The sequence below is a fragment of the Ylistrum balloti genome, unplaced genomic scaffold (genome assembly GCF_031769215.1).
Source record: "Ylistrum balloti isolate Yb309-2 unplaced genomic scaffold, AGI_CSIRO_Ybal_v1 Utg370248, whole genome shotgun sequence".
NCBI classification, from domain to species: Eukaryota; Metazoa; Mollusca; class Bivalvia; order Pectinida; family Pectinidae; genus Ylistrum; species Ylistrum balloti.
In genome coordinates, this window is record NW_026782199.1 from 342,014 (window position 1) to 356,722 (window position 14,709).

General features: G+C 38.2%; 1 protein-coding gene across 1 annotated transcript; it reads left to right on the forward strand.

Moving 5' to 3' along the window:
• The first annotated feature begins 8,204 nt into the window (after positions 1-8,204).
• Positions 8,205-14,709, forward strand: LOC132552464 (NXPE family member 4-like). Its single transcript, XM_060216633.1, has 4 exons — positions 8,205-8,435; positions 9,667-10,326; positions 11,012-11,064; positions 12,809-14,709. Exons 1-4 carry the CDS (start codon positions 8,353-8,355, stop codon positions 13,591-13,593), a joined length of 1,581 nt encoding a protein of 526 aa, XP_060072616.1. The 5' UTR covers positions 8,205-8,352; the 3' UTR covers positions 13,594-14,709.

Consider the following 14,709-nt stretch of genomic DNA (forward strand, 5'->3'; position numbering starts at 1 on the left):
TCCTATGACACAGGTCGCTCTATCAACATTACCATTACTTGGATCATGAAGCCCACAACACAATGTGTTGAAGCCACATCTATTGAAAAAATCAGCCTGTATCTGATCAGTTTTTTTTTTTCAAATTTACGGTATAAATGTATATAAACACATCGTGTAAGAATGTTTTCTTGAAATTGTAGAACAATAAATGACAAACAATATCATATATTGCCATTAGGAAGTATTGTTCTAAAAATAGCCTGCCGATAAAATGACATTAATAAACAGAGGCAGGATGTAGAAACAGGGTCAATTAGAGAACAGTAGCTTAATGACAACTAACTGCTGTTACTGGTAACATTACATAAATCCACGCGTTAAAAGTGCACATAATTATGCTTTCATAAGATATACAGATAATAAATAAACCCGATATTACCTTCTAAAATCTTATTTTTACACACATTACTTCAGACGCATTGAATTTCTCTAATATTTTAACAAACTATTGAAATTTAGTGTAACATCATTTCTTATAATAAGAACTACAGTATTTATTCCGCACAAGTTAGGAATGATTTCATGGGCTGCTTTTGAAGTAAAATACTAATCATCTTCTTATGATCTTATGGAAATCGTACACCTCAATCTATCATTCAAATAAACGTATTATATCAAATTTGCGGAAATTCTTTATAGATCTAGCTAGATTGTGTTAATTATAAAATCAACAGAAAATATAAGTAATAAAGCAGAAAGTGTATTGAACAGCATACACACTTGTGCATTTTCCCAATACTGATAAAATCTTGTCTCCATACCATGATAAGACAATTCATGCTTCATTACTTTTATTTTAGTTCAATTGATCTTTGTTTCCGTAATTTGTCTGAAAAATATACAGATCATCGTCTCCAAGTTGACTCTTAGAGTTTCAAATCAGTTGTTTTTTATGTTGTTTTTCGGTACCTGGATGGAGCGTGACATATGTCCGCACTAAATGATATCCTGATAGTAGATGCAGAAAAGACAGAAAGTATTTACCATCCAGACGAATTCTTTTAGACAAAGCATCCATGAAAAGTCTCTGCAAAGTTATCACAAATTCAGTATTGTACAAAAGTCCTTGTGATTTTGTTCTTGTACGAGACATATTTTATGTTGCAAGTTTAATAATATGATGAATATTTTTCAAGATAAACACATCTCATTCAGTGACAAACAATACAGAAAAAGATTGGAATTTGCTTTGAGTCATTAGAACACCAATGTAGACCGACGGTACACATCTATAAGCTATAAAATATACCAGTGGAGGTCAGCGAAAGGGAAAAAAGTGTATGTTACATGTTGATTCCAAGAGGTTTTATGGGGGGGGGGGGGGGCTAATTTTTGTACGGTAAGTGTATAAAGAGAGGTAATTCTGGTAGACGGCCAGTAACTGTTTAACAAATAGTAAAATGCCCACAATATATATACAAAATACTGGCCTGTCTACCTGACTCAAATAATGATATAAACTATACGAATTCAATAACTATACTCTAAACTACACCCGGTAGATAACTAACATTTATTGCACCTTAACACTGACATGTATAGAGTCTCCATGCCAACTAAAACACTATATCACATATATACCCGCCACCCTGTGTCGGTAGTAAATAATTAGCCTTTTACCACAACACCCGTGACTGTATAAACTTGACCGTGACCCACTTTGACCACGTCAGCCTTCACCGCGACACACGTGCATTGACTGCGTCACCTTTTGCCTCAACCACTTGGACCAAGTCAGCTATACACTGTGTCTCGGCAAAATCTGTGCCTCGGTACCCTGTCACTGTACCTGATCAACTACACATTACCATGTACTGTGATCTCCCGTGACTTTGTACATTTGTATAAAACGTGTAAGAATTATTGGTTCCGATTTTAAAGGATTACAGTGGAGCCCTAACTTATTCAGCTAGGCCCAAACTTTTTCAGCTTGGTCACTGTTACCTTTTATTTTCAGCTAGAGATCCTTTACGACGGTCAGCATCCGAGAGAGAGAGAGAGAGAGAGAGAGAGAGAGAGAGAGAGAGAGAGAGAGAGAGAGAGAGAGAGAGAGAGAGAGAGAGAGAGAGAGAGAGAGAGAGAGAGAGAGAGAGAGAGAGAGAGAGAGAGAGAGAGAGAGAGCTTTTCGTCTGGTGGAACCTCTATTTATACGACTACCCGTCTAATGAAATGCCTTCTTTCAAACAACCAATCAAAAGTGCTCTTTCTTTTACAAGCTACAGAAATAACTACTACAAGTCTACACTGCTAATTCTTTATTGTATAATGTTGTAAATCACATGGAATCAATCGTTTCATTACCCACGCCCCCGATTCAATGCGTCCCGCATTGCACATTAGCCAAAAGAAGGAAACAAATGTCTATTGCACTACTTGTGTCAACGTCTTATCATATTCATGACAAATGTACACTCTTCAGTCGAACCATTCTTCTTCTTCGACTCTTACCACGGACCTTCCGTTCTCTGTGTACGAGGTCGTTGTCTTTACAGTTCTCCTGTGGTTTACAAAGTTCACCTGTACACCTGCGTTCACAGATGTCTTCAAATTTCCTAACTGGGTCCCTGCCTCTTTGGTTTGTCTAACCGGTTCGCGGACACTACTGGTGACAGAGGTTTCAGCAACGCCGGAGATATTCACAGGAGCGTGAGGTCTCTTTGGTGCATACACCTGATTTGGACGGCATGGTTTCCTCACAGTCATGTCTGCCGGTTTTGGGGTCTTTGGTGCAGGTTCTGGTTCGTCATCGGATACTTCTCCTAGTAAGTCCAAAACGTTTCCTGGATCATGTTCATCCAAGGAGTCTTCTCGCACTGCATGTTTCCTCTCTTTGTGTCTCTTCAGGCAAACATGTTTCTCTGTGACAAACTTGCACTCATCACATTCAAACTTTTTCTTTTCCCTAACGTTGGTACCACAGATCACCAGATGTGCTTCCCATTCTTCATCTGTCGGTAGCCTCTCGCAACACAGAGGACACACCAAGCCTGGTTTTCTGGGAGTTGTTTTCACTAATGGCATCTTCCTGTGACATACAAAAAGGCATAATGTAGTTTTTTTCTTTTTTTTTACAGTACATATTCAGTCATCCAGAATGGTCTTCTTCTTGCACGGCCTTTTGTACTATCTGCAAGGTTTGTAGACTCTTCCACCCCTACCTCTATCATGTCATTGTCTACCTGGTTTATACTATCATCAAAACAAGTCTCAATTTCACCTTTGAAAATCTGAGATTGGCATCTGCGCATCCCATTAACGTGAATAACATGTTCTTTCTTATTTTCCTCACTGGCAACCTTGTAAATGACATCTGATATTTTGCAAACGACTTTAAATGGACTTTGCCAAAAACTCATTAGTTTTGCTGACTTGCCTACTTTCTTTTGTGGGAAAAATACATAGACCAAATCTCCCTCCTCATAAATATTCCACTTTAGTTTCAGGTCATGGTAGTGTTTTTGCCTTAACATTGCCCCCTCTAAGTTTTCTCTCGCTAAGTTATGAGCTGACACCAACTTCTCTCTAAGTTCCCAGGCCCACTGACTTTGCAAAACCGGTTGAGACTCGTTAGGGAGATCATAGAACAAGTCAACCCGAGTGGAAACCTCTCTACCTAACATAAGCATATTTGGTGTAAATCCTGTGCTTTCCTGTTCTGTTGACCGATACGCCATCATCACGTAAGGTATATAAATATCCCAGTCGTCCTGGCACTCATCAACGTAAGCCCAAAGCATGCTTGCAAGAGTTCGATTAAACCTTTCCACCATACCATCCGACTTCGGATGATATGGCGTAGTTCTCGTTTTCTTGATACCAAGCAAAAGACACATCTCATGAAAGAGTTTGCTTTCATACTGTCGCCCTTGGTCTGAGTGTATGACGTTTGGTACACCAAAGCGAACGATTACTTCCTCCACGATGAACGCAGCCACTGTACTGGCCTCCATGTTCGGCATGGCAAAAACTTCTGTCCATTTCGAGAAGTAATCACTGACTACCAGAATATATCGGTTCCAATCTTTTGTTTCTGGCAATGGTCCGAGTATGTCAGTAGCCAGTCTTTCCATAGGGTAACCTGTTGGTTCCATTTTCATAGGCGCCATTCGCTTTGCACATTCCTTCCTACAAACACAATGCTTGCACCCAGCAATGTACTGTCTCACGTCTCTTTGCAACCCAGGCCAATAGAACTTCTGTCTCACCCGACTTAGGGTTTTATGCACTCCTAGATGCCCACTGGTTCTTGTATCATGGCACATATGTAGAATGGTTCGCCTTTCCTCATAAGGTACTTCTACTTGACACTTTCGTTGCTTTGATGGGTTTACCCAACGTCTGCACAGTAAACCATTGTCAATAGTCAATTGATCCCATTGTGCCACAAGAGATTTTACCACATTGCTCTTTGGCTTTACCAAATCAGGGTTTGGTTTTTTGCCGCTTTTTACCCATTCAGCAACTAATGTCAGATCTCTATCACCATCCTGCTTCTCCTTCAATTCGTTTGCTTCCTCAATTTGGTTGCCTTTGTCAACTTTTGGTTTATCTTTTTTCTTGATGGCTCGTACAGTACGTTGTCCCTCCTACTGATCACAATCCCAAGCTTCATAGAAGCCACACTGGTGACACGGAATCCTACTCAAAGCATCTGCGTTTCGGTGCATCTTCCCTGCTCTGTGCTGGATCTCTATGTCGTATGTTGAAATGACCTCGATCCAACGAGCTAGGTGTCCTTCGGGCTCTTTGAATCTCATTAGCCACTTGAGTGCACTATGGTCAGTTCTCACGACACAATGATGTTTGTAAAGATAAGGCCGATATTGCGTGACACAATACACCATCGCCAGTAACTCTTTACGGGTTACGCAGTATTTCCTTTCGGATTTTGTCAGTGCCCTGCTGCTATAGGATATCACGTATTCCTTGCCCCCAACACACTGAGACAGGACTCCACCAAGGACCGGCGGCCTAACCTCCATTATCGGGCTGAAATGCAACCGATAAAGTCTTCTTACCCTTTTGAGATGATTTCCATTGACTTTGTACATCTTGAGCGATCCAAGGGTGGCCATGAATACATTCTCGTATTGGTCGACCACTTTACCTGATTTGCGCAAGCGTATCCGACGAAGAACAAATTAGCAAGGACAGCGGCTGATCGTCTCTTTAATGACTTCATACCAAGGTTTGGTTTCACTGAGAAGATTCACCATGATCAAGGGGGCGAGTTCGAAAATGAGTTGTTTGCTCAGCTTCAGCGTAGTTGTGGAATTGTTCACTCGAGGACCAAACCCTATCACCCCGCTGGGAATGGGCAGTGTGAGAGGCTGAATAGGACAATATTGGAAATGTTACGAACTCTTGCCAAGGATGCCAAAGCGGAAGAGTCACATCAACAAGGTTGTGAATGCATATAATTGCACTACTAATGAGACCACGGGGTTCGCACCGTTTTTCTTGTTATTTGGGAGATCTCCACGACTTCCGATAGACATAGCTTTCGGTATTCACTTGGACAAGGAGATGAAGGATGTGAACAAGTGGACATCAGCTATGCACGAAGCCTATACTCTTGCACAGCAGAGAGCTCAGAAGTCCTCATCCCTCGCAAAGAGGCGGTACGACAAGGGGTTCAAGAGTGCTGTTCTAGAACCAGGAGATCGTGTTTTGGTGAGGAACCTCTCTCAGCGAGGAGGATCAGGGAAGTTAAGATCATACTGGGAGGACAATATTCACAAAGTATGTCGGAGGATGTCACCGGATTCACCAGTGTATGAGGTTGAGGCAGAGAATGGAATGGGTAGGAAATGGGTACTGCATCGTAACCTGCTTTTCCAATGTGATTACTTGCCAGTGGAAAGCAAGCGAGTGGATCCTCCAAAGCGAAAGTTGACAAAAACAGAACACAACACCCGAACAGGTAGGATAATTTGGGCCGGAGGTCACCAGTCACTGGGAGGGTGGAGTCTTCGTCATCGGATACAGGAGATCTTGTGATCCAGCGACAAGGTCTTGAGGATTCGGAAGATGATGTTGGCGTTCATCACAGTGTGGGATCTGGTGTCTTGAATCCTTTGGCGGAGGATTTCCGTCCCAGTGGCTCTGGAACAGATGGTTTAGGAGGGAGCAACCTATCGGTGAACGAAGTTCGGGAGGTTCAACAGAGTCGGGTGGCTTAGCAGAGTTGGATGGTCCAACAGGGTTGGATAAGGATTACGAGACGCCCTCGGAAGGGGAATCGGATGTCAGGCCTCGGCGTCAAACGAGACCTCCTCAGATGTTGACATACGATGTCATAGGAAACCCTTCTTCTATTCCCAGAGTTCAGACAGTCTACGGTTTACCATATGGAACATCTAGGTACCTTACCTATTCAGGACTTAGAAATGATTGGTTTCTACAGTAAGGTGCTAGATATGTGATATTGCTAGAGATGTTTTGTTCATTGGTTCTAGGAAGGTTGCATATTCTTTCTTATTGATCTCACTTTATGCGATTGTATGTAAGCTTGCTGCCTCTAGCCTAATCAGTTGACGTATGCTTTGACCCAACACTTGAGAGGACTGTACAGCTTCTCTGTGATACTGACATCCAGACCAATGGAAAGTAGGTCTTTAGTTTGTCTGTAGGCACTTCTAGGGTTCTAGAGCCTCGGGATTTGGAATATCCTGCTTGTTCAACCAGTGATAGATAACTTGTGCAAGATGTCGAGGGCGACCTCTCTTTTAGAGGGGGAGTGTGTTACATGTTGATTCCATGCGTAGCGCCAGTTCGTTACCAAGTTCTATCTTGGACTCAGTAACTGTTTAACAAATAGTAAAATGCCCACAATATATATACAAAATACTGGTTGTCTACCTGACTCAAATAATGATATAAACTATACGAATTCAATAACTATGGAAATCCTAGTTTGTATTTAGTATGTAGAGTTCAGGGATACAGTATTTTGTTAGTATTCAAAAGGATTTAACAACGTAGGGTTTGTGTATTGGGTCGAGGACATTGATTTTGTATGGAAGCCCTGTAGTACCACATAGACAGTATTTGGTATTGACTCTTGTATGGAAACTCTGTAGTACCGGATGGAGAATAATGTTGTTTTAGTTCAATGCAATATAGATTTACTAGTCAGTTAAATTCGTATTAATAATAGTGTTAATTAATTTGATAATTGTAATTAATTAAAGGAATTATAATTATGATAAACTATAAGTAATAAATGACATAATGTTTATTGGTAATCAATTATAGTGTACAGTGTTGACAAGTGTCATCGAGATTGTGATATTATTCGATAGAATAAAGGTCATGTGTTGCAATTGATTGATTTATAGTCAAATTAGTCATATAAATGTGAGTTATTCAGGGTCTAGTCAATATTACAGAAATATGAATTCTAATCAATTTGTTCGAATATAAGTTGAGTTACTATTTTATACAATCTTGATCTGATAGAGTGTGTATGAGATTTATGCTCATGTGACAACTTGTCACATGGCATGATTTGAGTGACAGATTTGTTCAATGTGTTCAACAAGCCAAGAATGAATTATCATTGTTTATGTTTTGAATTATCTGCCAGTTGGAATAAATGTAACAACGCTGACTGAATGTCGCTCGCCTTGTTCTTTACAGAACTCGTCAGCTCAGCCTGGCTGGGTACAAGGTTACGGTAACCGTGGTAACATGTACTGTGCACTGAACTATACTTGCAAGTCAAATATTTGGAAAAGGATGATGAGAGTTTGACTTATAAGTTATAGAATTAAGATTCTGGGAACTATTATTGCCAAAATAGTAAGCAGATTTTATATTGGCACGTATCTCCAAATACATGTAGGTGCTATAGGCAAGTGCATTTTTGAAACCACGTGTATTAATTTATTATTTAATGCGGCTGGGGAGTTTCTAATGACAGCTGCCAAGTTCCGCCTCTCAATGATAAGAATCCGTATGGATATCAAACAAGGTCTTCCTCAAGTAATCCCCAGTGGTCGATTCTCGTTACTACGTGATCTATTTATAGAATGTCTGTTTTAGGGTGATGTTCATTGATTGTCTAGGTCAGCAAGCACGCGAATGATTGCTCCTTGTAGTGTTATGTGTTTTAACGTTTGGATAAAAGGGACAAGACGATATTTTACAATTTGTCGCTATAGCGTGTAATATAGGCAGACTTACACTTGTGTTGTACATGTGCTGTATGACTGAAGGGAGAATTTAGTTGCTACGTGTCAGCATGGAATGGAGAGCGAGTCCTAGAAACTCAACGTTTGAAATGGGTGTCTGACTCGGAATGGAAATATGGTTATTTTCGCGTTGAAGAAAAACCCATCTCGGTTTTTGTTCATCAGTTTTTCGTGTATAATCATCTGTGGATTTGTCAGGTAAGAAATTTTATACATTATCCATAGCTTGTATCTTTTATCTTTATGCTGAGGCTAAGGAAAAACAATGCCCCTCTTTAAAGTGACTGTGATTATCATCTCTTGAATCAATACATGTAATGTGTTTCGAACACGTGCAAGACATGGACAACAAAAACTCGTAACATACAGTTCAGAGAGATGCAGGTTGATGGAATTTATGGGGAAGTTTAACATGTACTGGAACACGAGCAAATCTTGGTATACATAGCCAAATCCGCCTTTATAGTCGGATTTGTCGTTACACCAGTACCTCTCTTACAGTAGTCATAATGATCTCATGCGAGAAATACTCTATTTCTGTTTGGGCGATTTGAAGCTGGACATGTCTTATGCTCATTAGTGTATCTCGTTGGTGCTTTATTTTGTACATTGTCGTCATATGGGAACGTGACATTACGTTTTTTGATTGACCAAATTATACATGGCGAGTGTCATCGATGAAGCAGAAGATCTGGATCATATTGTCTTATTCAACTTATGGTTTTGCAGGAGTCTCCGTGTAAATCTCTCTTTTGCTCATATTTCACTTCAGTCTCATCCATTTTGCGTTTGAATTATGATTCCGTTGACATGCCGGTATTATATCTGTTGTTCGAAAAACTGAAAACGTGCCAAAGTCGAAGCAGATTATTTCAGAGAGCTGCCACGCAGACATTTGGAAGTTAGCAAATGTCAACACCTTTTAAACTTACCTTGATTACCAGTTAATGGCCGTAATTCTAATATTGCTTGTCATTTGGGTATGTACACGAAATGTTATTTAAGTTTAAATGAATTTAGAATTGAATCTTATTTTCTTTAATGTAAAAGAACACATCTCTCCGAATGGCGATTGTTGTGCACATTTTCAAATGATGATATGATACCAAAATCTTTATTAAAAACTTATCTATTAAAAATGTAGTTTCAACGATTGCCGTCAGTTCTGTCAAGCCTTATTTTATACTGAGCTGCATTCAATACACAGAGGAACCAAATTAAAGGGTTTTTTTTATATACATGTACTTATCAATATCATGCTAGCATAAAAAGCTGTGTAGATAATGGTGGAAGTTAAAGAGTCAATATCCTAAATCTCTTTCAGTTATAATGGTACAAGTTTCATAAATAAATGTAGCCAATTTCCATATCCCAAACACGAATATCATGCAACGGTTAGGTTTTTATTTAATTATTAATTTTGTTTCAGATTTGTGTCTCTGTGGTATAGCTTAAAAACAACGACTGGACCCTCGTATCTTTTTAGTAAAACTACAGACAAGAAATTTGTCGAGAAATTGAAAACAGACACTCTTCCCAATAGCACATATAGCAAGATAAGTTTCATCGATCGGAAACACGCTTTTACGGTCGGAGAAGTGTTGACGGTAAAAATAACACTGTTCAATTCCATGGGAATCAGAATTCGGCGAGGAGGTGACATGCTCAGAATCATTTTGAAGGAAACCAAACTTGCTGCTAACGTGAATGGAAACATAACTGATAATGGGGACGGAACTTACATAGGAACAGTTTTGTTACCATGGCGAGGAGAACCACAACTGGTCGTGTACTTGTCCTTACCGCGTCAAGTCCATGAGATAGTGGTCAACGCAGCCAATAGATATGGCATCATGCGACATATCATGGGAATATTTAAAAAATATAAAAACATATCAGAAACAACACCGTGTGGCCCACTTCCGGTGATACAGGGATTTAAAAATCTTTATAACCTTACAGAAATGGCCTATAATATGCCCTGGTACTGTGTGAAGCCAAAGTCTGATGAATTGACGGACAAACACTGGAAATATTCTGTAACTGCTGCTAATTTTACGTTACCTCTCAACGTGACACGTGTATTATTGTGAGTATACACAACACACTAATTAGACAGTGTACCTCGAACACTTATGCTTGTGTTTCCTAAGAGTATTAAACATGAAACTCCTTGATATATCTCAGATCATAGAGGTTAAATGCGATTTGTACTTTGTTGTTTTGTCGGGATAAAAGTCACACGAAAACTGGGTCAATGACCTTCAAAATGCAGTCAATTACAACCATATTTATAGAACTACAAGGCTGAGAGCGATTATGATTAAGTATATAATAAACAAGGACAAATTATGAGAGACTAAATAATGATCTTGATCGAGCACGATTTGTAAATAGCCTATACAGTCACCATGGGAATTTTTGTCATCTTAAATTCGTTCATGTAAGATATTTTTTCCCAAAACGTGTATGAATTTGGATTTAGCATAAATCAATTATCGAGGGTTTACCGTATACTTACATGTCAAATCAAATAAGCACTTGCAAATGTACATTTAAATTGGAAAATTAAATGTCAAATAGGCGTTGTAACACTGGTAATCATTTTTACTGCATATATTCTATCCCATATTTTGTCATTTGTGATTGTGTGTAAGTAAAAAAAGTGGATACTTTATAATGTATACTACATACCCCTACGGCAAATGTTTTGGTAATGAATATTGATAATTTGAACTCTACAACTATTTCTATGCTATATTTTTCATTTTCAGAGCCCATCAACACAAGCCACTTTTGAAGCGGATTGTTCTGAAAGTAGACGGAGGTAATGTGTCTTGTAAAGGTCATCAAATGGGTGACTGTTCAACTCGTCAGTGACCTCCTCTTATGTATTTCTTTATTTATTCCCCTTTTACATTTCTTTATTTATATAATTTTTGTGATATATACGTTTATCATCGCCAGGCTAACCAACAGAAAAAATATCTCAGATTTTAGAAATAGATATCATGTGATACCTAGTTAGCCATCCATCTGCTGACTGTTCAAATCTACCTGCATCTGTGGTTCGTCACCCGTCCAAACCTGAATTAATCTTCTCAAATATGTCCTTGGTCTATAGTGGTGCCCTTTTAATTTTGAGACTGATCAGAAAAGTGACAGACAGCCATATCGGATGTTTGTTATCGCTATCTTCTGAGAGGTACAAACTTTTCCCTTTTCAAATTTTATGTGAAGTGTCCCCTGGTACCGTTTACAGTTATGCCCATTTGATTTTGGGAGTGATGGAAATGGTTGACTAGCTGCCATATTGGGTTTTGGCTTTGCACGTAGATTGATATTACTCTTTCTTGAGAAATACTGGATGGAACTTTTCCATATTCTATATATATCTGTAGTTATTTGTAGTTCTGCAAAGATGCTAATTTTATTTGTTGGTTCTCTTTTTCCCAAGTTGTGTTTTGATATTGGGATTGATTACAAAACAAGAGGACCGACAGGCGATTATCTTGGATTTAGCAGTTAAAGATTATTATCGCTATTTCAAATTCCATTCAATAAAAATAATTTTAAACAATAGAGATCAAACAATGGTTTGCGCCAGGATCCCTCAATGTTTTTTTCGTTATGCATTTCGATAACGAAACCGATTTGAAAACCAATACAGTCTACAGAATTTTTGAACCATTAAATTTAGTTACATCGTTATTTTTCAGGTAGTAATGGAATGATTCATAAGTCAGATTTCCTTTTCTTAGTCATGTACGTCTCAAGAAATGATAAGACATTTTTCTCAACTTTCATTAGTAGGTTAAACTGATCAGTGCTTTTTCAGTTCTGCTTAGTTCTTCATTCTTAAAAAAAATATTTAGGGTCCCCCATTGTCCTTATTTTTGAGGACGTTGGAAAACAAGTTAGCAAATTGGTCTCCAAAATCAATTTGAACACTTCTAGACTGTCAGAAATACTCATCATGGCAAGACACACTGTATGAGTTTTTCTAAAATTCAGATTACATTCTTGTTGGTTTCGGAAAGTTATTTACAGAACAACCTTAAAACCATTTTTAAATGGAACATTTGCAATTTACTTTTCCGAATGTACTTGATGGATGTTTCTCAAATTAAATGTGCAGATTTGATTTGTTTTGTTCAGTGACGTTACCGTATGGTTAAAAAATTGCCTTTAAATACAACAAATAGCTACGAACATAAACAGTAGATCTAACTTCTATAGAACTAATGAATGTTACAATGATTAGCGCCGAAATACCTCCAAGAATTCTTTTTAATTAGGTAAGAGAACTGAAGAATGTATGGTAAAAAAAGATTTAGCAATGCAAACGTGCTATTAATCTTGACCTAAGTAGAATAAAATCTACTCTGCTTTTCCAAGCATAATATCAATCAGAAAACAGCCCAGTATGTCTTACTGCGATCATGTTATAGCTTAGTGATTAATGCAGTGATAGAGAGTGTTTGTTTTGAATGAAATAATGTCCGGCTATGAATGTAGCAATATCAAAAATATTGAATAATTTGGAACTTTATCATTCTTTATTTGAGCAGAAAAGACAATGGAAACAAGTCGCAGTCCATGCCATAAACTCGCCCCTGAGAAGACCTGGGAAGTTGGAACTTCGGGCTTCTACTATAACAATACATGGGTGAATATCAACTGTAGACATCAATACAAACAGACCCCAAATCAGTACGCCGAGTGTCTGCAAGGTCGCCATCTTTTGCTTATAGGAGACTCCAATATAAGGTCATATATAGAATTCTTTACGAAGTTTCTCCGTCTGAAAGTTACCATAGGAAACCCCATGGAAAACGCACCAGGCGTGGTGTTAGGTCACAACAGAGCCCGATCGATATCCGTCACGTGGAGATCACACGGTGTGCCGTATTTTGCAGCCTTTCCTTATAGTAATCGCTTGCTCATTCCTACCTCATTGATCCTGGACCGTCTTAACGTGCGTAGTGACAGTAGAACTATAGTCGTCATTCATTTGTGGACACACTTTCTCACCATCCCAATTCATGTGGTGGAGGAAAGAATTCGCGATGTTAGGAAAGCGATCGAACGACTCCTAGCCAGGGCACCCTATGTTACTGTAGTAATCAAGGGTCCACAATCCCACTTGGAAAACCAAATATTTTTGCAAGTGGACTTCAAAAGAGTCAGTTTTGAACGCATATGGCGAAACGAATTTCAATATCTGAAAAATAGAGTGATATACCTAAATTACTGGGACATTACTACAGGAAGTGAAAGTAAACAATTACATCCGGGCCCAAAGATACTAGATGACATGGTCAGCATATTCATCAACCATGTATGTAACGTATGATGATAAGTGAACCCATAGATTACCTCTTGATTACAACAGCGGTGGCAAAGTCATTACATGTTCTAGATCAACCACTTGGAATTCCAGATTTGTTTCGGTATTTTCTAATCACCTTTCCTTCCTAGTTGACGTAGAGCAAGTGTAAAAACATACATATTTTTTATCCTACCTTTTTTCTGGCTGGACAAAACCGTACGCTACATATATACATAGTGTATCTATTCTAAGTCGGAATACTAGCTAAAGTTTACTCACCGTTGTGACGTCTTTCCAGTTTGTCAATATAAGAAGTGTCAAATAGAATATGCGAATAAGAACCCAAATCAAACCAAAGGAACTTTCAAACCCATACACTTGCAAACAAACCCACTTGATGTTTTTAAATTCTAAGTGTAAGATTTTCCCTTCAGATAAAAAAAAACAGAACCAGACTCTGCGACAGCTCAGTGGATATAATGCAGTATCAGGGTTGTGTTTCTATGAAAATCCGATCACAAACTTATCTGTGATGTCGTCATTGTTTCCTTAGTAAGACAATTCATTCCAATTATTTTGATAACATACTGCAGGCTTCACATTTGTTTTTCAGTGAGGTAATTTCTAGCTCCTACATAAGGTTCTGTTTTAGGGATATAAAACCGGTGTAAACAGATACAAACAAAACAAAAAAGCTAATCGGTTCTTTGAACTTGTAATATTGGCGAAATATGAGTATCCTATACAAGTTATCAGTTTTCATGTGATTAATATGCAATTGCTTAGAACATTTTTAAGATGTCTATTCCGGTGAATTTACGCAGACTATATATATATATATATTTACCATTAACAGCAATAAGATTTGTCTTCATGTTGTTATTGATTTTTGTCGTTGTTAAATGTTTATTCAAGATCGATATTATTTTCTGAAAATGAGACCTTTACTAATGAATTCCACATTGTTATTACTACTTCAGCAGAAGATATACCTTGATATTTACCATTTGATATACATGTTTATACTATCAACGTTCCCAATAGATAGACTAATTTTTTCGTATACATCCATGGCTACATTTTTCTATTTCCATATTTTGTCACTTTTACAGATTGCCATGTAAATAAATTTTACTTATA